Genomic DNA, 24,804 nt, shown 5'->3' with positions numbered 1-24,804 from the left:
ATATATATATATATATAAACAAAAAGTGTAATTCTAATATTAATAATATTAATTTAATAATATTAACCGGGCTGAGTCTGATTAGTACCTGAAAGGGACACCACTTGGGAAAACTAGGTTGCTGAAAGTGGTGTTAGAGAGGCCAGCAGGGGCGCTCAACCTGTGGTCTGTGTGGGTCCTAATGCCCCAGTATAGTGAAGTGGATGCTGCACACTGGTGATGGTGTGGAGATACACAATAAATATGTGGCCATACACAATAAATACACTATATAAACACGCAATACTTATGTAATAATCTTATTACCAAAATTAATATGAAAAATAATGAAAAATAACAACTATTAAAACATGATTATTTATAAAAATTGTTCTATTTAGCATCAAAAAGAGTTCTGATATATTATTACAAGCTAAAAAACACTAATTTGCTACTGTTTAAAATCATTTTTCTTAAGAGTGTAGAGGAGATACATGAGAGATTGTTGTAGGAGACTGCAGCAATGTCCAATTCACCTATCAGATGTAGAAGATACTGGATTTGTGATCTAATATGAAGAATAAAAAAACTGATTTAGATCTGCAAATGCCATAAAATATGACTGCTGTAGTCAGCGTGGCGAATCAGTCGCTCTCAAGCTTACGTCACAGTCTGCTATCCTTCCAGAACTCATTTTTTATTCTTGGACATGAAACAATAAATAATTTAGCAGTGGACTAAGTGGCCATATCCTCAGAACGTCTGAGTCATGTACAAAAAAAACTATGACATCCCCCAAACACCTCAAACAGACAAAAAAAAATCACACACATCAGAAGTTCATGAATGTCATCAGGGAAGCTCAGGTGAACAGCTGCACTTAAACAAATCAGTGAAGTCACCTGACGGACTGTATCCTCAGTTCCCCTCCTGTCACCCAGCACACATCAAAACATCTTCTGTCTCTCTGCAAACCCAATTACGCATCTCTGCCGCATGCCTATAAAGGTGGAATGTTTTTCTTGCACCCTAATCCAATCAGCTCCCAGACGCTCCGGAGCGTCTCTGCAGCCATTGGCCAGAAGATTTCATGAGGGTGGAGTGAGATGCTCCGAAGGAGGGGTTTGCATTGTTTAGGACATCCCTCCGTCCCAAGTCAGCCATACCTCCCTTTAGAGTGTTTTAGTGAGCATTAGTTTATTCCAGCAGAGAAGAGAGTGCAAACTAATGTGGACGGAGCAACACATCTCTCTTCATCTTCATCAGCATTCACCGAATTTATTTTGTCCTCTGCATCTGGACTTGCAGACTGAGAGGAAAAAGGAAGCAGCAGGTTTTTTAAAGCCTCGGAGGACGAGAGGGAGAGAGAGGAAACAGGACGAACCACTATTGAAAGACTGGACAAGATAGACAGCCATCATGTGCGACTGTTTTCACCTGGCATTCCCCAACTGGCATGCATCAGCCACGGGTGGGCATCACTCTATATTTTGCTCTGCTTCTCTCTCTGTTTCTCTCTCTGTCTCACTCTGCAGGCTTTGTGCTATTTTTATCTCGGCGCTCAGCACCTCTTGCAGTGGGGCTGTGGAAGTGTGTGTTAGTGGGACAGTACTGGTGCTGAGCTTGTTGACAAGCATCACTGCGTTTCTCTGCTGAGATGACGCTGCACTGTGAGGGATCTGGGTGTGTCTGCAGTAAAGGGGGCGTGGCTATGAGGCTGTGGGCGTGTCAATAGAGTTATGCAGTATTTTATTAACGGCTTCTGCAGGGATTTTTGTTTACAATGTCGAGATCAGGATTTTAGGAATTGTTTTATTATTTGGATATATGTTTCAATCGTAAGAGGTCCTTTTTTGAGTATAACATATTGGACTTTTATTTAAATAAAGTACTATTTTATAATTTTTTAAAATTTATTTAAAGATTTCAGTGATATTTAATTTGAAAACACACTACTGCTCAAAGTTTGGGGTCAGTAGGACTTTTAAATGTTTTAAAATAAGCTTTATAATTATAAATATTTAATAATAATAAATACATTTTTAAATTAACTGTATACAACAATTTTATAAAATTTAATTATACAAATTGTATATATATATATATATATATATATATATATATATATATATATATATATATATATATATATATATATATATATATATATTATTTTTTTTTATATATACAATTTGTATACAGTGTGTGTATATATATATATATATATATATATATATATATATATATATATATATATATATATATATATATATATATATATATATATATACACACATTTTTAAAATAAGAAATAAATAATTAAATAACTGAAAAAATATCAGTACATAAATATCATACAATTTATTAAAAATTTTCTAGAATTTATTTGATTATATAACTTATTACAAAATTATTATTCCTCTTTTGAAATCTGTATTCTTTTTCAAATATATCCCAAGTGATGTTTAACCGATCTAGGACACTTTTAAAATTATTACTAAACTAATATTTTGACCTTAAAATATTTTTTAAAAAACTAGAAATTGCTTTTATTCTACGCAAAATGAAACAAATTAGACTTTCACCAGAAGAAAAAATATTATCAAAATTACTGTAAAAATTTAATTTGGGAAATATTCAAAAAAGGAAAAACAATTCAAAGGGGGGCTAATAATTCTGACTTCAACTATATTATATATATATATATATATATATATATATATATATATATATATATATATATATATATATATATATATATATATATATATATATATATATATATATATACACAGTATATACATATGTTATTATTAATTTTTATTTTTTAGAGGGGGAGCTGTGCCCCAGTAGAGCTTTATGACTAGCAACGCCCCTGGTGCTCAGCATATATAAGTACACCCTCACAATTCTGTCTTTTAAATTTATATTTTCAATAGGAAGCTATACATTGTTATATTTGTGGATATACATTACATTAGTCAGTACTGAAGCCAAATCTGGAGCTTATCTAACAAAACAGCATACGATCACGGTCCAAAAACTAGTACAGCCAAATTTATATGCAGAAAAAAAAATTTCATTACAAATTTAAAAAAAAGAGGAAAAATCAAGAGAAGCAAAAACATGGAAACATTTTGTATATATATATATATATATATATATATATATATATATATATATATATATATATATATATATATATATATATATATATTTCCAATATTTAGCTTGAATTGAATTGTTTTATCTTTCAATTTCTAAATATGTTTGGTGACTAAAATATTATTTTAATAAATGATCTGTTTAATAAATCTGTTCTGTTTAAATGCACCAACATACATTGCCTATATTCACTGAGAAATGGATAATACTATTCATTTTCAATATTTGGTTGTGCTCTTTTTAGCTTTTGAACAGACTTCTCTACTTGTAATCCAAGTAAACTCTTATCCAAAGAACTTAAATCGACTCATCCAATTCATTTTCCTTTAATTTGACCTTCACATGAACTCCAAGGTCTTGAGATAAACAAACAGACACTTAGAGTGACCTAAATGAGATGACAGCGATGTGTTTTATAATCTTACAGGGTGCAATGAGCAGCCAATACATCTTGCAGTACAACAGCTCCCTGACAGCTAAATCACTAGATATACAATGGCGTACACAAGGTTTAATTAAATCAAATGTGCTTGTGCGCTGCTTTTCTACAGGCATGAATCAGCAATGTTAGGGTCAGTCTGCAGCTTTTTCCATGACACCGAATGCTTGCGAGATTGCATTAACACGCAATCTGAGGAAATGATTCGATTATGGTCACACTCAGATAGGTACATCGGATAGGACTAAGATGTTAACGGAATATACTGGATGAGATACTAGCCATATGATTCTACACTCAAAAAATTATTTTTGCTGTTAGTTTTACCACTTATTTAACTACTTATTTAAAGAGGACCTATTATGCCACTTTTTACAAGATGTAAAATAAATCTCTGATGTCCCTATAGTGAGTGTGTGATGTTTTAGCTTACACAAATAATGTTTTATAACTGCTCCTTTTAGCCGTCGATCTTAAATGTGCCGTTTTGGTGAATTTGGTTGAATTCAAATGAGATTGTGATCTCTTCAAAAGAGGGCGGAGCTACAAATGCCTGTGTGTCAGCTTAGTGGCAGATTTAAAAACAAGACTAATGTCCTATGCTAATGAGAGAGAAATCATCACTAATGGGCGGGGCTTTCTCATTCTGATGATATGTACAATGGAACTTTTTTTTAATGAAGTGTAATTATAAAAATTAAATGAATACATTTTTACCATTAGAGGCTGGTTATATTCACACACAGTTGCTACACAAATGTGTTTAAACTTCTTATAAAAGTGAATTTTGCATAATAGGTCCCTTTAAAATGTGATTTTTTGGGTGGACAACTTAATTGTTTTATGTTTAATTCACTTAAATGTTTTATTTTTGTTTAATTAGTTTGTGTTGGATGAATTGTTAAACAACATGGATGAATTGTGTGGAACCCTGCATTTTATTTATAGTTTATACTGCTGTACGTAATTAAAAATGCAGTTTAAGCTATTAACTATTAGTTTATTAAACTATTTTCACTATTAAACTATTATCATTATTAAACTATTATCACTTTATTAAAAATGTTCATAAAAATCACTTTTTCCAACTTTTTTATGGTTGAAAGTTGTCAGAATAAAGATCAAGGTCCTGTAATGTGATCCAAAAGCATAAATAAATGGGTAAAAATAAAAACACGAATCACAAAATATGGAAAACTGCTCATTTACTCTTCATTTAAGTTAAGTCCTTGTAAACACTTAATTTGGGCTGAATTTAAACAAACAAATTAAGTTAAAAATGACTGAATTTTCTTTGTTTAAATTCAACACATTTAATTTGTTTGCAACAATTTTGCAGACATCATGTTTTTCATGTCTCGGTTAAACAGCACTTGGGGAAAAATGAAAAAGAATCAAAATTTCACAGTCATTTTACTTTGAAATGTGATTTGTTAAGATCATAATAGACAGTCTTGTGCCAATTACTGTCAACTAGCAACTAGTACATATGTTTTTTTAAGGTAGAGACCAAACTCTACCACATTAAGCATTGGTGAACCTTAGCTACTGTATATAACATTATAACTATGCAATTTTTACATATTGTGAAAGTGGTTGGGTTTAGGGCTGGACAATACAATCGCCAAATTGTTGTTATTATTGTTTTTCTAATAGCAGGCAATATACTTAGGTATTTTTGGGGACAACTTAATTGTTTTATGTTCAATCTACTTACATTTGTAACATTAATCAATTTGTGTTGGGACAACATGAGTGAATTGTGTGGAACCCTGCCTTTTTTTACAGTCTGTAGTGCTGTACGTAATTGAAAACTAAGTAACTGTATATATTACTAAAAATTGAGCCTGTGACAGATGAATTTGGCTCAACTATTCTCAGATGTTTAATGTGTAAAACATTTCTATAGCAGATGAATCAATAATCCAAAATAGTTCTATAGTTTCGTCTGTTGATGTCTGTATTTTGCCTTTGTAGGGCAGTACAGATGCCGGTGGGCACGACTCAAGGTCTTTTTGAGGACCGTAGACTTGGATAATATCCAGAACACACTGACTGTGCATGATGAGCGAGATGTGGATCAGAATAAACAAGAAATGGAAAATGCTAGAATAAAATGGTAACACTTTACAATCAGGTTCCATTGTATTTACTAACATGAACAAACAATGAATAAATAAATTTATAATAAAGCCTTTATCTCTGTTAACATTAATGACAATATAGTCATTCATTCTTAATTTATGTTAACCGTACGTTAATTAATGTTAACAAATACTACTTTTTATAACTATGATTAATAAATGCTGTACAAGTCTTGTTCAGTCTTAGTTAAGGTTCACTGTAAAAATGCTGGGTTCCACACAATTCTTTCATGTTGTTCCAACACAAATCTATTAAGTTAGCCTAGATGTTTTTACAAATTTAAGTGGACTGAATATAAACAAAGATTTAAGTTGTCCCCTCAAAACCTTAAGAATGGCCTTTTTTTAGTTAATTTTAGATAAATAGTTTAAACAAGCAGCAAAAGTTATATTTTGAGTGTTAGTAATTGCTTTAACTAACATTAACTAATGAAACAAATGTTGTAAAGTGCACACTGAGGTATTTTAATAGTAAAAACATAGTTTTAGAGACATATTGCACTAAGATATTAGAGAATCAGAATCAGAAAGAGCTTTATTGCCAGGTATGTTCACACATACGAGGAATTTGTTTTCGTGACAGAGCTTCTACAGTGCAACAGGATTACAGACACAGGACAAAAACAGATAATAAATATATTTTTTTTAAATAGAAGTAGTGAATGCAAATATACAGATTGACAAGTGTATGTACATGTTTATTACTATATACAAGGTTATATGTGCAGCTGTTATGTGCAAATTGGCATGTAAAGTGTGTTGTTAAATAAGTGTATATGTGTATAAAAGTGTATGGCAAGTAGTGATGTTGGTTTCGCAATTATTATCATCAAGTGTTCATAAGATGGATTGCCTAAGGGAAGAAACTGTTTTTGTGTCGGGCTGTTCTGGTGCGCAGTGCTCTGTAGCGTCGACCAGAAGGTGAAAGTTCAAAGAGGCAGTGTGCTGGGTGTGAGGGGTCCAGAGTGATTTTGGCAGCCCTTCTGCTCGCTCTGGATAAGTACAGTTCTTGGGGAGTAGGAAGGGTTGTACCAGTGATTCGCTCAGCAGTCCGAACTATTCAACGTAGTCTTTGGAGCATCCGCATGTCGTAAAATATTTTTGAATTAAAAATTGATTATGGGCACTTAGAGTACAGTCACAACTATCAGTGTTTCAGTAATGTCCTGCTAGTGAATAAATGATGAATTTGAGAGTGCTTATGTTTATCGTGGGGTGTATGATCAGAAGCTTTAGATTGACTGGACCTTGGTGAAACTAGGTGGACCTAAGTGCCTGCTCTCAGACTAAAATGATCATACATTATAGGAGATGAAAACAGGGATGCGAACTGTATCAATTCTGGACTGAAAATTGAAAACAAAAAATTATCCAGAAATATACTGTTGAAGACAAAATTATTATATATTATTTTTCAAATATTTACTGGGTATAATATAAGTACTGGGTATGTGAATCATTAAAAAAGACCAACTGCAGACTGTTTTACAGCATGTCTAGATTGGATCAGTCTCTCAGATTCACAGCTTCTACATTTACAATTTGCCATAGCATAGAAAACATCAGTGGCTAACCAGCAGAATCTTTGTACTTATTCTTATTCACAAGGTTTGGTTACACTTTATTAAAGGTGTCATTGTTACAGTGTATCTCTTATTTATTTTATAATTTATATATTTTATAATTATTTATTTAACTATACAGTTGAGAAATATTAATTAATTACACACTTACTATATGGTTAGGATAAGAATGTGGGTTAAGTTGAGGGTTAGTGTCATGTAATAATACATTATTAATTATAATTGCTATACTACATGTAAGTACATATAACAAGGACACGTTAAAATAAAGTATTATGCAGGGCTTTATGATTTTTTTATGACATAATTACATAAAATGTATTTGTTTGTGAAGAGCAGGTAAAACAAGCATCAAATCCTGAAAGTTTGTGTGTATTGAGACATCACATCTGAACCAGTAATGTGCCTCCATAAAGTTAACCTTGTTTTTTATGTCATTAGAAATATTAAAAGTTTTTGAAACAATAGTTTACATCAAAATTAAATGTCTGTCATCATTTATTCTACACTGTATTTTTTTTTTGTAAAATTTACATTATTGCCAGCAGTAATACTAGTTTTACAGCACAACTGTAAATAATATTTTACAGCACACTTGTAAATTTTACAGTACTAGTGCGAATTTTTACAGTATTACTGGCAAATTATACAACCACACTGTAAATTAAAAATTTCAACTGCTGTAATTTTAGACCACAATTGTAATTGTTTGTTTACAGTGCACTTGTAATTTTTACAGTATTACTGGCAACCAAAATTGGCAGTAATACTGTAAATTTTACAGCTGTACATTTTTACAGTGTACAATTGAGTTTCTTTCTTTTGTGGAACACTTAATAAGATAGTTTGAAAAGTATTTTTCCTATAAAAAATTCAATGGCTGCAAGTTACATTCTTCAAAATGTCTTATTTGGGGTTTAACAAAGGAAAGATCACTTGAGGGTGAGTAAAAGTACATTTTAATTTTATTTGTTTTTGTATGACTTGAATAACATTTTGGGGTCCAAAGTTGGGGTCCAAGCAACATTTAAGTAAATAATGAATATTTTCAATACTATCAAAGGGATAGTTCACCCAAAAATAAAACTCGATTCACCATTTTCTCACACACAAGTAGTTCTAAATGTTCAAAAATTATTAGTATTATTTTCTCTATTGAAAACAAGAATTTTGAAAACCAGCAGCCATTAGTGACAAATAAAGTTATGGTAACTAATAACCTTAATATTTCTGATTGATTGATTCCATATGATTGTAAAGCAGTAGTGTGCACCTATTGTAAAGCTGCTTTAAAACAATAATTATTGCGAAAAGCACTATACAAATACACTTGAATTGAATTGACATCCATAATCCATAGCTAAAACAAAATTTTAATTGCTCAGAATTCAGAGTAAAACACTACGCTGCATTTCTGGTTTAAGAAAATACACATCTTTGTAAATGTGTGCCACTTCAGGTTTGGTTTCTCTGTCACCTTTGCTGTATAAAGATGCTTTAATCCTAAAGCTGTTATGTCTTTGGCATATCGATGCGTCAATTAATGTTTGTGATTGATTGGAAACATGAGGGACCTAGGTCCCATGTTCTTAATATGGAGGAAAATCCAATTCATCTTCTCTCTCCGGCCCTGAAATTCAATTATATTTTGAATACAAACAAGTCATTCCCGTTTGACGGTGAAAGAGGCCTGTGTATGATGTTATGATCACTTGAGCATTAATGTTCCTGCTCCCTATAAGTTGCTGAGCAGCTAATTAAGCATATTAGTGTGCTGAAGGGGCAGATTTCTGGGCCCATATGGCCACAGGAGCAGAAAAACAAGCTCTAATGCTCGTAATCTTGGTCATGGGTGATGTGCTAACATAAAGAAACAGTAGCTGGGAAATCCCTGGGTTTGTACAGCTCGATTTGCAATGTCCTGAAACATGAAATATACTACACGGCATTCTTCAGAAGTTATGGACTTACATTAACATTGCATTCTTACAAATTCAACCATGCGAAAACAAAGACTTTGCTAGATATACAAGTTCATATTTGGAATTCACTCATACTTATAAAATATGTCATATATACAACATATATATCTAAATATTGCAAAAATCTCTATTTTTCTATCTACCTATCTATCTATCTATCTATCTATCTATCTATCTATCTATCTATCTATCTATCTATCTATCTATCTATCTATCTATCTATCTATCTATCTATCTATCTATCTATCTATCTATCTATCTATCTATCTATCTATCTATCTACAATATATACAGTTGAAGTCAGAATAATTAGCCCTTTTTTCTTTTTTAAATATTTCTCAAATGATGTTTAACAGAGCAAGGAAATTTTCACAGTATATCTGATAATACTTTTTCTTCCGGAGAAAGTCTTATTTGTGTTATTTCGGTTAGAATAAAAGCTGTTATTAATTTTGAAACACCATTTTTAGGTCAAAATTATTAGCCCCTTTAAGCTATATTTTTTTCGATAGATTTTTCGATAGAACAAACCATCTTTATACGTTAACTTGCCTAATTACCCCATCCTGCTTAGTTAACCTAATTAACCTAGTTAAGCCTTTAAATATCACTTTAAGCTGTATAGAAGTGTCTTGAAAAATATGTAGTCAAATATTATTTACTATCATTATAGCAAATATAAAATAAATAAGTTAGAAATTAGTTATTAAAACTATTATATTTAGAAATGAGTTGACAAAAATTGGGGGAAAAAAATAAACAGGGGGGCTAATAACTCAGGGCGGCTATTAATTCTGACTTCAACTGTTACATATATATATACCATTTGAATCCATATATTTAATTATATATTTTCTTTATTTTATGTTTCTATTAATGTACACTGTAAAACATTTAATGAAAAAACATCAAGACAACAAATAAGTAATCAGGCTTCAACACTTTTATACAAAGTGTCACTTTTTATTTTTACTCTGATTGATGTAAGTTGATTATTTTTCCAACTTAAAAAAAATCAAGGCAGCAAGAATATTTTAGCATCTAGATATACAGATATACTTAAAAACAGACAGACAGACAGACAGACAGAAATATAGATGGATGGATAGACAGATATAATTATATTTAATATTTATATCTAAACATGTATGTACATATTTGTAACTCCAGTAGTCAGAAACAAATATACATCAGTCATCTTTGCAATATTTCAAAATATGTTGCATTTATGACATATTTTATGTGTAATTTAAATATGAACTTGAAAAACAAAAGAAAGAAAGAAAAGAAAAAAAAAATAACAAAAAAAAGAGACTTTGCTAATTCTATTATATCTTAAAATTTAAATTAATCAATTAATTCACAACCTCATCCCCACATTGGAAGCTGATTTATTTTATATGCAAATCTTAAGTATGACATACAAGTTCATATTTGGAGTTCACATATAAAATATATCAACAAATATTTCTTAATATTGCAAAAACGTCTGCTTTCATTACATTTTTTCAACCATTGGAATAACAAATATGTACGTGTTTAATTATATATTTGCTTTATTTTATGTATGTCCATACAAACACTGTAAAACATTTACTGACGAGACGTCAAGACAACATTTTTTTTTGTTTTGCTTTAACTTATTTTTATAAGTTAATCAGGTCTCAGCAACTTTTTAAGTTATACAAAGTTTAACTTAATATTTGAAGTCAGTTTTATTGATGTATTGATTGAAGTTGAGATAACAAGTTAATTTGATTCAACTAAAAAAATGAAGGCAGCAAGAAATTTTTAGTGTATATATAGATCTTCTGTATAGGTGTTTTCCAAATTCAGGTTTTATCTGTAATTTTTTGTGATTTTCTACATAATCACATTAATTTTGCTAAATTCAGTCTGGCAGTTAAAATCCAATTTGTGCACATATTCTGATGGAAACCAAACATATTTAAAATGTCACATGCAATATGATTTGCATGTTGTTTTGAAGTGCAAGTCGACAATTTACAGAGAACCAGTCTGGTCAACACATCTCTGAATGTTCAGACAAGGCAGTGTAGAATAAAGCTGTGCATGTCAGCTTTATTCACTTCTGTCGCCACCTAACAATAATCCTGTGCAACTGCAACATTTTATTATGAAATACTCTTGCTAATAGCTCACACAGTGCTAAAATACCCATGTTGTGGGTTTGATTACCAGGTAAATAATAGCGTATATTGATATTAATTAGCCGATATTGGATTCAATTAAAGCTATCGACATATCTGTAATAATAGGAAAAAGGCTAATGCCAATGATTAATAATTACGTTACGTAATAACTCTACAACCAAAGCATTAGCATTTCAGTTCAAATACAACTATTTGCGTATCCATCTGTGTTGTATGTATAATGGAAGTCTTAACATTCAGAGAAGTGTGTAGACCAGGCTGATTACTGTATGTTGAAATTTTCAGCTCACTTAGGAACAGCACACAAATTGCTAAAAAAAAAAACATTCTTCAAATACATTCACCATTTCTTCTACAAACAACATGTGAATTGTTGATGTTCAAGGAAAATGGCAAAAATCAGGATGGTCCGACTAAAATGGACTGTGATTGAAAATGTGATTTCTGAACAGGATCAAGTACTTTTCAAAGCATTACGTCCCATTCAATATCAAATAATAGAATAAACTTACATGTTTTAGGTGTTTTGTAGTAAATGTAGGCAAAGGCATGACATTCCAATACAAATTGCTGATGATATCATTTGTTTATGTAGGTAAATCCTTATGTGCATTGTTCTGAAGATCTATGATTTATGATTGGTCAAAGCACTGTAACTGATCACACACCCTTAAAACATTCAAAGGCAATTACTAGTCGTTAAAAATGACAGATTATTACTAATTGCTAATTAACTAATACTAAAAATAATTAAAAGTAATTTATTTTAACTATAATAATAAATATATATTATATTATAAATATATAAAATAAATTATACATTATATTATTATACATATAGATTTTTTTGTAAATCAAAGTAAAACTAAATTAAACGAAGCACAAAAATGATGTTAAATGTTCTTATTTCTTTGCAGAGCTGTGTTCACGCAAGAGCTGTCTTTCAACTGTTCCACCAAAAAAAAAAGATTAAGAAATTAATACATTCACATAGCATTTGCTAATGAATATTTTTATAACACAAGTCCAAACAAAAGTTTCTAACATTAGTGATTATTAACAAACACCAAAATAAAATCACCTAAGCATAATCCTTTGTAAACATAACATCATAAAACCATATGTAAATATACAGTTGCATGAACTTTCTCTACTTGAAGTAGTTTAACAGGATTATCTATGATAATCATACAAACTACATTCTGTATATTAGTTTTTTCTGAAACTTAAAACACTTCTTATCACTTTTACAGCAGCAACCTATGAGCAAATATTTGATTAGGGAGTAACACTAATTTAACACTAAATTTCTCTGACAATTTTCAAGTAGCACTCATGTCCAGCTCAGTAACAGGTACAGTTCACCAAATTATTTGTATTCCGTTATCATTACCTTTCATTTATCTCAAACCTGTTTGAGTTTCTTTCTTTCTTTCTTTTTTTTTTTTTTTGAACAAAAAAGAAGATATTTTGAAAACCTATGATCTACTATGGACTTTTATTGTTACTGGTTTCCATCATTGTTCAGAATAAATACAATAAATTTATGAGGGATTGGAATCACTGGAAGATAAATAAATGAATTTAAATAAGTGATATGTTTGTTATGATAAAATTAATTATTTCATTTTATTCTAAGAGCAGTTATTTAAACATACAGCTCTTATGGTAAACATTTGGGCATTTTAGATCTTCAGGAAACCATAACAGTATAAATACTAAGTGGTTTTCTTTACGGAGGACAAAATGTCCCTGTAACCTCAAATATTTTGGGTGTAACTAACTACTCTTGTTGGTGGATTTTTTCAGAACAGCATAGACAAAATCTGAATCACACGCAAACACTGTGTTTATATGTGTTTGACAACTTCGCAAGCTCCACATAAATATCTGAATAAAAACACAATTCATGAAACTGCATGAGATCTAATAATTCTACATGCATATTCAACTGTACACCACCATCATAACTACTTCATGCAGCTCAAATTTAAACTAAACCAACACAGTAAGTTTTTTTTTATTTACAGATACCCAAAGTCACCCTACACGTCTTTGCTTAGAAACGAACAAACTAATGCACAAAAAACAACCAACCAACCAACTAAACGAACAAACTAACTAACGAAACAACTAACTAAATAACTAAACTAACAAACAAACTAAGGAACAAATAAATGGTCTAAATAACTAACAAACAAATGATTTAACTAAATAACAAACTAACTAACTAAACTAACAAAAAAATGAATGAACAAACAATATACAGTAAATAACTAACAAACTAACTAACAAGCGAATAAATAACTAACTAAACTAGCAAACTAACTAACTAAACAAACTAAAGTAACAAACTAAGGAACGAACATATGATCTAAATCACTAACAAACCAACTAATGAACAAAGAATCTAACTAACTAACGAACTAACTAATGAAGGAACAAACTAAATAAATGACTATAGAACGAAATAAGTAGCTAAACAAAGTAAATAAATAAATAAACTAAAACAAAAAATAAACTAAATAAACTAACAAACTTAACTAAACTAAACTGATAACTAAACTAACGAACTAATAAACTAAACTAACAAACTAAAGTAACAATCTAAGGAACTAAAAATAACTAAAACTAACAAACTAAACTATCAAATTAACGAAGAAACATAGAAACAAACAATCTAGCTAACGAATGACCGTATGAACAAACAAATAAATGAACAATCGAATGAACAACTGAATGATCTAACTAATGAACGAAGTAACGAACTAAGTAAACTACTAAGCTAATAAACCAACAAACTAGACTAAACTAAATTGATAACTAAACTAACGAACTAACAAACTAAACTAACAAACTAAAGTAACAATCTAAGGAACTAAAAATAACTAAAACTAACAAACTAAACTAACAAAATAAACTAACAAACTAAATTAACAAATTAACGAAGAAACAAAGAAACAAACAATCTACCTAACGAATGACCGTTTGAACAAACAAATAAATGAACAATCGAATGAACAACTGAATGATCTAACTAATGAACGAAGTAACGAACTAAGTAATAACTAAAGAACTAAATAAATAAATAAACTAAACAAATAAAAATAACAAACTAAATAAACTAACGAACTAAACAACAAAATAAACTAACTAATAAACCAAACTAACAAAACTAAACTAACAAACTAACAAACTAAATTAACAAACTAAACTAACAAACAAACTATACTAATAAACTAAACTAAACTAATCAACGAAATTAACTAACTAAACTAACAAACAAACTAAACTACTAAGCTAATAAACCAACAAACTAAACTAAACTAAAACCAAACTAACATACTAAACTAAACTAGCTAATTAACAAACTAAACTAAACAAACTAAGCTAAAATGAGGTTACGGGTGTGTCATGTAACCTGTCAATCTGGGCATCAGCCTCCTGACACACTGACAGATGAATGCCATATTAACTTTCACTGAAAAACCAGTCGATGTGGATTCTACACCATCCACTAATTTCATAATTACTGCCATCAACATAAATTTAATATAAACAAACATAGACAACATTCCCTGGCCACAGAGGACAGATAAACATAAACACCTACACTTCTTTGCTTATAAAATCTCAAGACCTCTCTTTATATTCTCATGTGATTGAATGCAAGCATTGTTGCGCATTCTCATATTTGTTTTTCAGCACAATAGCATCAGCAAGAACCACAGCCCTAAAACCGGGTTGTGTCATATCTTTAGAAATCTAGAAAAAGGGCAGGTCCCTTCATCTTCATAGCTAAAACCAATAACTACCCACAGGCAGTTCTGTCAATGCTTGCTGTGCACTCGCTGAAATATTATCTGAAATACAGTGAAACATATATTTCTCCAAGCAAACCACAGATCAGGTAGGTGTCCACCTAAAATTTTTAAGCTTTAATGTCTAGCTGGAGAGGATGGCTGCATTAATATAATTAAAATGCAGCAGACATCATGTTTTTGCTTATTTTACTTTTAATTGTGTTGTAAAAATGACTACTTATTAAGGCTATTTGTGCACACTGATTGTGTTTGTACTTCCACGTCATGCAATATGATATTTAATATGTTATAGAAAAAATTTATTGTGAATTAGCATGTTATTGGTATTGAAGCTTCTTTAACAGGTTTGAAACTGATTTAATGCAAGCATATTTCTATGTGAGCCCAGGAATGAGTGCAACATGATTTGGTTTTGATTTAGGACTCATTAACATTAACACACGCAAAAGTTTAATGTAATGTATTCAGTAAATGTGTGTGTATATGTAAAGTTTAAGACAAAAATCACACACACACACACACACTAGGGCTGCACGATATTGGAAAAACTAATATTGCAATATTTTCATTCACGGCGATATATATTGCGATACAAATGCAATTTCACCTGATGACTTGAATAGCTTGTAAAGAATTCATTGTTTTGGATCAAATGGGATGATTCTGTTGGGGAGCTGCATAAAACTGACAAGCATGCTAACAAGCATGACAAGCATAGTTAAGTACAACAGAAAAAAAATGCAAATAAACAATTATTTATTATTTTCTGGAGAGTCAAACAGTATTCAGAAGCAGAAATTAAATAATCACTGTATAAAAATAATAATAATAATAATAATAATAATAATAATAATAATAATAATAATAATAATAATAATAATAATAATAATAATAATATTAACACCAATATCATTTTGAGTAATTTTATAAAGTTCAATTATTATTTGAGCGACAAACGTTTAATTTATTGTTCCCAAATGGCTCAGGCTTGCTTCAAATCCTTGCAGTCAGGCCATAAAAACAAATGCAAATAATAAACTTTCACTCTAAAGGTAAAATTTGAAATGACTCCCCTATGTTGTACTTGTAATGTCTGGTCAACTATAATTCCAACAACATTGCAGATGCCTGGGATGTGACTATTGCAGACTCGCACATTGCGATATCGATGATGAAATGATATATTGTGCAGCCCTAACACACACACAAACACAACTGAAGATTATTAGCTTTTACTGTAAATTTTCTAATTCTTTTCCAAATGATTTCCCCAGTAATGTTCAATGGACACATTTTTAAACGTAAGAGTTTTAATTTATTAACTTTGTAAAAATTATTCCACTTGGTCCCAGCTATTCCCCTCACTCACCAGCAGAGGTCCAGGATAATTTATAAAGCAATATTTGAAATGTTTAGCAATTTTTCTTTCACCAATATCAATATATTTTAGTGTGTGCACTATTTCAGAGACCTACTGTAACTTTTTAAAAATTATTTACTGGATTTTTGAATTGTATTGCCAAATAATAATTTAGATGTTCCATTGAAACATTTCCATTTCTTAAATTTATTAATAAAAATGAAAATTATCTACAAATTATGATTATTATTATTATTACTGCTTATGCTTATGCTTTTTTTTTTTTTTTAAAGACAAACAAAAAAATAAAAACATTCTCATGCATTTTACTGTGGAATCTGGACGCATTTTAGCCTGGAGGCTTTTAAGAAATAAAAAAAGAAATCCACATATTTATGATACTGGTAATGATTTGTTTAGGCCTGTTCTATGCAGTGTTGGTTTTTGGGAGATACTAAAGTGTTTTATTGTAACTCTAAAAAACATCTTAAGCCTGTTTAGCTACAACGGCAGCCAGAAAAGAAATCTTGTTGAAACTTGCTGATCAGCACTATTACTTCAAAACCACAGATTTGCTACTCCTCTACTTGTTTATCATGCAGAAAATGCTCCATCCATCCCCAGTCTTATATATTCTATACGCATCTTCGGTGTACTTCAGATGTCCTAAGCCACTATCAAAATCATTGCAATTAACAGTATATAATACATGCAAATAAATGGGTTCTCGTATTCGTTTGACCTTCTCATTTGACAAAAAAAAAAAAGTTTGATAATTTTTTTTTCCCTTAAGCAAAACCCCTAACATACCATACCTGTCACACACCCAGTTTAAGCATTTATTTTTCTTCTTTTTCAACAGGGCTTGAAAAATTGTAAGTATGGTGGATTTAACAATCAGAATTATATACAAAGCCTATATTATATATAACTGCCATCTGAAATTCTCTTTTAAAATATGTATTTTTCTCAGGCTCCAATGTTTATGTTCAGTTATTATATATTTGAGGCAATGAAAACAAATTATTATTTGCCATGAATATGAAATTGCTAAACTTATAGACAGGAGCCTAAGTCAAATTCTAATTCTGAAAGAAAATTTCAGGTGACACTTAGAGGCTTTTGCATCTGAACTCTTCACACGCATGCACACATAGTTGATCAGGTACAATAGTTTGTAATTTCAAAGTTTATCCATAATAACCTGTGACTATTATGCATTTTAGGGGAAACAGAGAAATTTAAGAGATATATAAGAGCAATATCACACAAAGAGCAGTGCAATATGGCTTTATATCAACACTGGTGGGAGGCGTAAGTTGGCTCAAGGCCGCAGGCTGCTACGAGTGTGATGTTGCGTTTATACAACAGTTTGAGGGCATAATTGTGTGTATATATATAAATATATATATATATATATATATATATATATATATATATATATATATATATATATATATATATATATATAAAATAAATAAATCATTGAGAGTCTCAAAAATCCTTTTGTAAGAGGAACTACTTTCTTTTGCCATTCATTTACATCTGCAGCTGACCGTCATAACAGCAGTAACCGTTGCTACTTCACCAACATCACTTTAGAGCTTGTATTTGAATGATTCTCTAGCGTAATATCTAAAGTGATGACAAAACAGGTGATTTTGCTCACATTTTAAGATTGTAAGGCTGAACGGCATAAAATGCCATCAGTCTACAGAGATATCCCAGTATTTATCTGTTGCAATCGGGAGATCAGAATAATGAACCCTGAAAAAGCCAAAGCAAACACTACCAAATTACTTTGGTATAAAACAGCACTACAAAATACAAAAGAGAGAGATCAATTCAGAATGTCACTTACCTGTTTTATAATTATTTGTTCAGCTATAGTTTGAAACTTAGTTTTTCTCCCCAAAGGACTGTCCCCTAGGTGGGCACTGTCACCATCTAGTGGCAGTGCGTCAACCGTCTTTGCTCTGCTTAGTATGACAGGCTGATGGCTGCCAACGTGTTGAATCTCTGAAATTATGAATATTTAAACTAGGCACCATCCTTATAAATAAACTGCATAGTTGCAATCTAAACAACTACATTCTCACCTAAAAAGCCTAGAATGTACATTATGTTGTCCAACAGCTGCAATATTTGTCAAACTCTGTGTATATATATATATATATATATATATATATATATATATATATATATATATATATATATATATATATATATATATATGTATGTATATATGTATATATGTGTGTGTGTGAATCAGTGTATGCATGCTGACTGATGGACGCACTCCGTTTGATAAACTAATCCCAGATCAGCTTCTGTACACGCCATTTAAAGAGGAGCGAAAGTTTGGGATACTTTGAGGATTTGGTTGTTTTAAATAGACAAATACACTTAATAATATAAAAGAGCATGTGCGTTCTGGATGTTTTATTTTAAACACAACCAATTTTTCTCTTAGATGAGCATAAATGGTTAATCGAATGCTTTCATTAGCCTATGTGCATTCTTAAAGTGACACCTCTGTTATCAAACAAAACAAAACGAGAGATTAATTTGCTGCTCTTAACTAAATAACTGTAATAACTTTAATTAATATTTAAATACAGCGAATAAAACGTGAACAAGATTTTATAACTTAATTTAATTTCAGTATAGGGCATTGATTTAAAGCTAAACCTTTTATTTTGGTGTCAATATTTTCTAATGTTTGCTATGTATTTTGTTGTTTGAATCTAATTGTTGTCTCATATTTTTACATCTTAATGTTGACAGGTATGGCATAACATCGTTTGCTAATCAATAAATAGCTAGTGCTATCTGTTAGTTCTAAAGTCAGCTATTGTTATGGAAGGGCATAGATGTTATGTAAAATAGTAATAGTAATGTAACTACCGCATCATTCCTTCCTCAGGCATATGTGTAAATATTAGATTTATTCAGCAGGTGTTATAACGTTAATTGCATTGACATGGTTACCTGACGTTTTTTTCAGCTTGTAATAGTTGATCAAATTGCTCTTCATTTTTCATAGTTGTAAGCCTAGCTGTTTGTTGTGTTACAGTTCATATTGTTTAAACTGCGTTTATTAAAAACTTTACATCAGTGTTAAAGTGCACATCATTAATGTTAGAGCATTGCTTAGTATTCCCACATGACATATTATACTGAAGTTTACTCATTCTTTGCATTCACTACTTAAAATATCACTGTAATGATAATGAAATTTTAATTGTTATATGAATTACTAATATAATTTGTATATCAGAAATAGCACATTGTGTATTATACAGTATAGTCTACATCAGTATTTCCCAACCCTGTTCCTGGAGGCACACCAACAGACATATTTTGGATGTCTCCCTTATTTGACCCATTAACTTCAGCTTTTGGAGTCTGTCTAATGTTCTGATGAGTTGATTCAGGTGTGTTTGATTAGGGAGAGGTTGAAAATGTGTACTGTTGGTGTGCCTTCAGGAACAAGGTTGGGAAACACTGGTCTACATCATGCATGTCTCTCTAGGTTTTTCATTTACCTGTATGTTATTTCATCTTATTTTATTCTTTAAGTCACGTGTTTATTATTAGACTGTACACTACCAGTGGAATTTACTGTGACGCGGCAGGGCGCCGCCTGAAATCTTGCCTGGGGCGCCAAATTGGTAAGGGCCGGCCCTGGTTCCACACAATTTATGTTCCACAACAATTAAGTTGTCCCCAAAAAAATCTCAAGAATTGTGTTGTTTCAGCTCATTTTACATAAGCAGTTTAAACAAGCACCGAAAAAAAAGATCTATCTATCTATCTATCTATCTATCTATCTATCTATCTATCTATCTATCTATCTATCTATCTATCTATCTATCTATCTATCTATCTATCTATCTATCTATCTATCTATCTATCTATCTATCTATCTATCTATCTATCTATCTATCTATCTATCTATCTATCTACACACATTTTTGAACATGAAAAATTTACAGAGATCTAATTTCATAGCTGCTGTAACCTGATCTTTTAGTTGTGATTACATGGAGAAGAGGCAGCACTGTTTTATTATATTTATTGTTTGCGTGGGTTTCCTCCGGGTGCTCTGGTTTCACCCACAGTCCAAAGACATGCTGTACAGGTGAATTGGGAAGGCTAAATTGTCCGTAGTGTATGAGTGTGAGTGAGTGTGTATGGATGTTTCCCAGAGATGGGTTGCGGCTGGAAGGGCATCCGCTGCGTGAAACATGTGCTGGATAAGTTGGTGGTTCATTCCACAGTGGCGACCCTGGATTAATAAAAGGACTAAGCCATAAATGTATGAATGAATGAACATTTTAGGGTTTCTTTTATAATGCTGCTCTGTGCTGTATACAACATATTAAAATGTATTGACAGGCATTTCCCTGTTTTCTACAAATCCAAATTGAAAATCGAGGATGTTTGACATCAGTAGCATGTCGGCATAGTACACGACCCTTGTCACTAATTAAACTTGCTTTTTTAATTATATTTGTTTTAATTATAAACATTTTGGATGATGTATAAAGTCAGCAAAATATATAACACTGTTCATAAAATTTCGAAAGACTTTAATGAAAAGAATCATACATATTGTGCCTTCAATTGTGGACTACACTTGCGTAATATTGTTTTTCCTTTTTAAGATTAAGGGTGTGTCGTGAAAGCTGTAAATGTTGGCATCAGCGTATTGACATGATAGATTAATGACATTAATTTTCATCAAAAACATGGGATAAGCTGTCTGCTCGCTTTGATAATCTTTATTGCGTACTATTGTTTTTTATTTACTTTTTTGAGCTGTCGATGCTTTCACCATGCTTTCATAAATTCACCATGGTAAAATCATGAGTTTATATTTTATGATGTTCAAAAATATAGGATAAACATCCAAGTGTAATCAAATGCTATGTAGTTTCTACCCACATTTGGGTCAACTATGAAGAAAGCTAACCTCTTAAATTTAAATTTACTTTACATTACTTTTTTAAACCAGTTGTTTCTATTCAGATTTAACCCAAATTCAGGTTGAATTTAACCCAGGGAACTATTTTTTGGAGTGTACTATTCAAGTGCTACTGTACATTGCATACATGAACATAAATCAATGTGTTTCACTGCCACTTGATAAGTGCTTACAGGAAAGTGCATGTTAATGGACAGGGCAGACGGAGGCTCATGGTAAATGTGTTCAGCATGCACCTATGATCCTTTTATTTTAAGTGTATTGTGTTATGGGAAAATGGAAATGAATTCGTTCTCAGAAGAAAGGAGGTAATAAACGTATTATTGTTACTGGGATTCACTATTTTTAAGCTAAGGAAAACAATGCACAAGAGAATAATTTGTTCATGCCATAAAGCTACTTTAATTTGTTACACTGCATTTTGTTGTATAATTTATACAATTATTTTTCCAATAATACCACATTTGAAGATATTTATAAACATATTAGTTTCACTGTTCTTTTTTGGATCTATCGAAGCACATATTTTCATGTTGGTCGTTCTGCTGGCAGTGTAAGTCAACCCCTTCAGATCAATACAGTGCTTCACTTTACAGGAAGCAACAGAAGCAGGTAGACTGTTTGGATCCCGTGGGAATATCTGCTGGGAAATCTTGCACACATAAATCTTGTCTATGGCTCTGCCATCTTTTGTAGACACTGAAGTTTTGCTCGAACAAAATGGATCCCTCACTGACTTTCCAATTAGCTTAATAAATCAAAAAAAGCTAATAAAATATGTATATTTGGCTCAGATAACTACCAGATTCGTACATTATGTGCACAAAAACATACTCAATGTTTACAATTAAAAATTGTAAAAGGAGTGAGACCTCAAGGCAAGAAGGTCACTAGTTCAAGTCCTGGCTGGGCCAGTTGACATTTCTGTGTGGATTTCGTTCTCCCCGTGTTGGCATGGGTTTCCTCCGGGTGCTCCGGTTTCCCCCACAGTTCAAAGACATGCACTATAGGTGAATTGGATAAACTAAATTGTCCATTGTGTATGAGTGTGTGTGAATGAGTGTTTATGGGTGTTTCCCAATACTGGGTTGCAGTATGCTTGAATATTAGCTACCTCTGAAATAGAGACGAAGCTGAAGGAAAATGAATGAGTTTTTAGAACATTTCTTTTTGTTTGGTAAACATCTTTTCAGTGATTTGTTCTTAAAATAATAATTATTCTCTGTCCCTGTATGGAAATCTGATGTTTGGCCATACAGTATTTGAACAATTTTAGAGTTAATTGCTTATTCAGATTTTTTTTTTTTTTATAATATCAGGTGAAGGGCGAAGGCTGAAGGCGCCAGAACAAGACACAGACGATGATTTAGTAAGTACAGCCTATTCTGCAAATAAACATTTAAAATAGTTCATTATTTAAATATCTGTGATTGGAATCTGTGATGTAATAGGTATGTGAGGAACCGGAGGTTTTACAAGGGGAAAGACCTCGTCCACAGGGTTCCTCTCCTGTTGAGGAATTCCCAACCACAGAAAAATACGCAAAAACGGTGAGTGCTACATTACACAATACTAAAAATAAAGAGTTTAGCAATATATTCTTGGGATGCTCCGATCAGGATTTTTGCAGCCGATACGGTACCGATTTCTTGTCTTGGTGATCGGCCGATACAGAGTACCGATTCTGATGCTTGAAGCTTTATAATGGATAAAGCACATTTTCCCTCCAAGTATGATAAGATCTTACCTTACCTAAGAGAATTAATAAATATTGTTGCATAAAATCCCTTAAAAATGTCTCTTATAACCATTTAGTACGGAAATGTCATGGTCAGAAGGAGCTATGTTTGGTAGGAAAAATTATTGATAATGCAATTTAGAAACATTGCAATGATGGAAGAAGAATTCAACATGTCTCACTGAAGAAAAGTTTGGAGTGCATATTCAATGCATAAGAAGTTAAAATGCACATCTATAAATATATTGCTTCTTTCCTAAACGCAAATAGGAAGGCCATATAAACTACTGTCTATTGCAATAAGTATATTACAAAAGTTATATTATTTAACATTCAAGTTAACATTTACAACAGCTCAAAACCCATATAAAAGGTTGCAACAAAGAGACCATTGCTCACACGAGTCACGCCAATAAACTGTATAAACAGAGGTCGCACCACATCTGTGTATATTTTATTTAGCTGCTGTGACACGAGCGCAGTGATTGCTCACACATCATTTACCTCCTCACATGTTGTAGCACTGCTGATGTAAAATATATAGTGTGCACGTGCTTCTTCCTTTGCTTGTAAACTTGTGAACAAACACCTGTGATCGGTTCATGAGATCAGCCAGATCAGTGAGTACTGATCGAGTCATTAAATGTGATTACCGGCCGATACCGATCTCCGGCCGATCGATCGGAGCATCCCTAGTATATTAGTTTTGGTTTAGGGCACATGTGTACTACTGAACTAATAGTTTTTTTTTTTGCCAGGCTGAAGGTGAGTTCTATGACTCACCAGCTAAGAGTTCCAAAAAAGGCAAAAAGATTGGTTTCGGCTCACTGTTTGACAAGCGTTCCTCCGTCAAGATGAATCAAACTGAGGTCAGACTTACCTAAAATTGGAATATGAATAATAAAAACAAAAGACAAATTTCTAAATGATCTTTCATTCTGTTTTAGGACTTGCAAAGTGATCAGTCAGAAGTGATAGTGAAGACTGTAAAGGAAGTCTGTGCTGAGGGTTTGGTAGTAAGTGGAGGGGGACAAGACGGCATCTTCATCAAAGAAGTGAAACCTGAGTCACCTGCCTCAAAGCATCTAAACGCAAAAGAAGGTGAGATGCGATTACCATAATAGCACATTACAGACCAGTTCTGAAGCTAGAATATAGCTAAACTTGTCTTTCCTCCATCTTGCATCATTTGCATCCTCATTTATGTCCTTCCATCTGGCCTTTCAGGTGATCAGATACTTAGTGCTACAGTATACTTTGATAATGTGTCATATGAAGACGCCCTCCAGATTCTTGAGCATGCTCAACCATATAAGGTGGCATTCTGCCTAAAACGCAAACCACCTCCGAGAACCCAGGAAGATGCTGAGACAATGAGGCCAGATATAACCATTGTAATTATCATACTGTCCATTATTTTCAATTA

At 31.7% G+C, this 24,804-nt stretch overlaps 1 protein-coding gene across 1 annotated transcript in view; it reads left to right on the top strand.

Moving 5' to 3' along the window:
• Positions 1-1,201: 1,201 nt before the first annotated feature.
• LOC130239563 (protein AHNAK2) overlaps positions 1,202-24,804 on the top strand; it is a 35,032-nt gene continuing 11,429 nt past the window's right edge. Inside the window, 6 exon segments of the mRNA XM_056470821.1 lie at positions 1,202-1,450; positions 22,960-23,009; positions 23,092-23,190; positions 24,137-24,247; positions 24,326-24,479; positions 24,606-24,772. Coding sequence (XP_056326796.1) covers positions 1,399-1,450; positions 22,960-23,009; positions 23,092-23,190; positions 24,137-24,247; positions 24,326-24,479; positions 24,606-24,772 — 633 coding nt within the window. The 5' untranslated portion in view covers positions 1,202-1,398.

Source organism: Danio aesculapii, chromosome 13 (genome assembly GCF_903798145.1).
Source record: "Danio aesculapii chromosome 13, fDanAes4.1, whole genome shotgun sequence".
NCBI lineage: Eukaryota > Metazoa > Chordata > Actinopteri > Cypriniformes > Danionidae > Danio > Danio aesculapii.
This window is presented reverse-complemented; position numbering and strand designations above follow the sequence as displayed.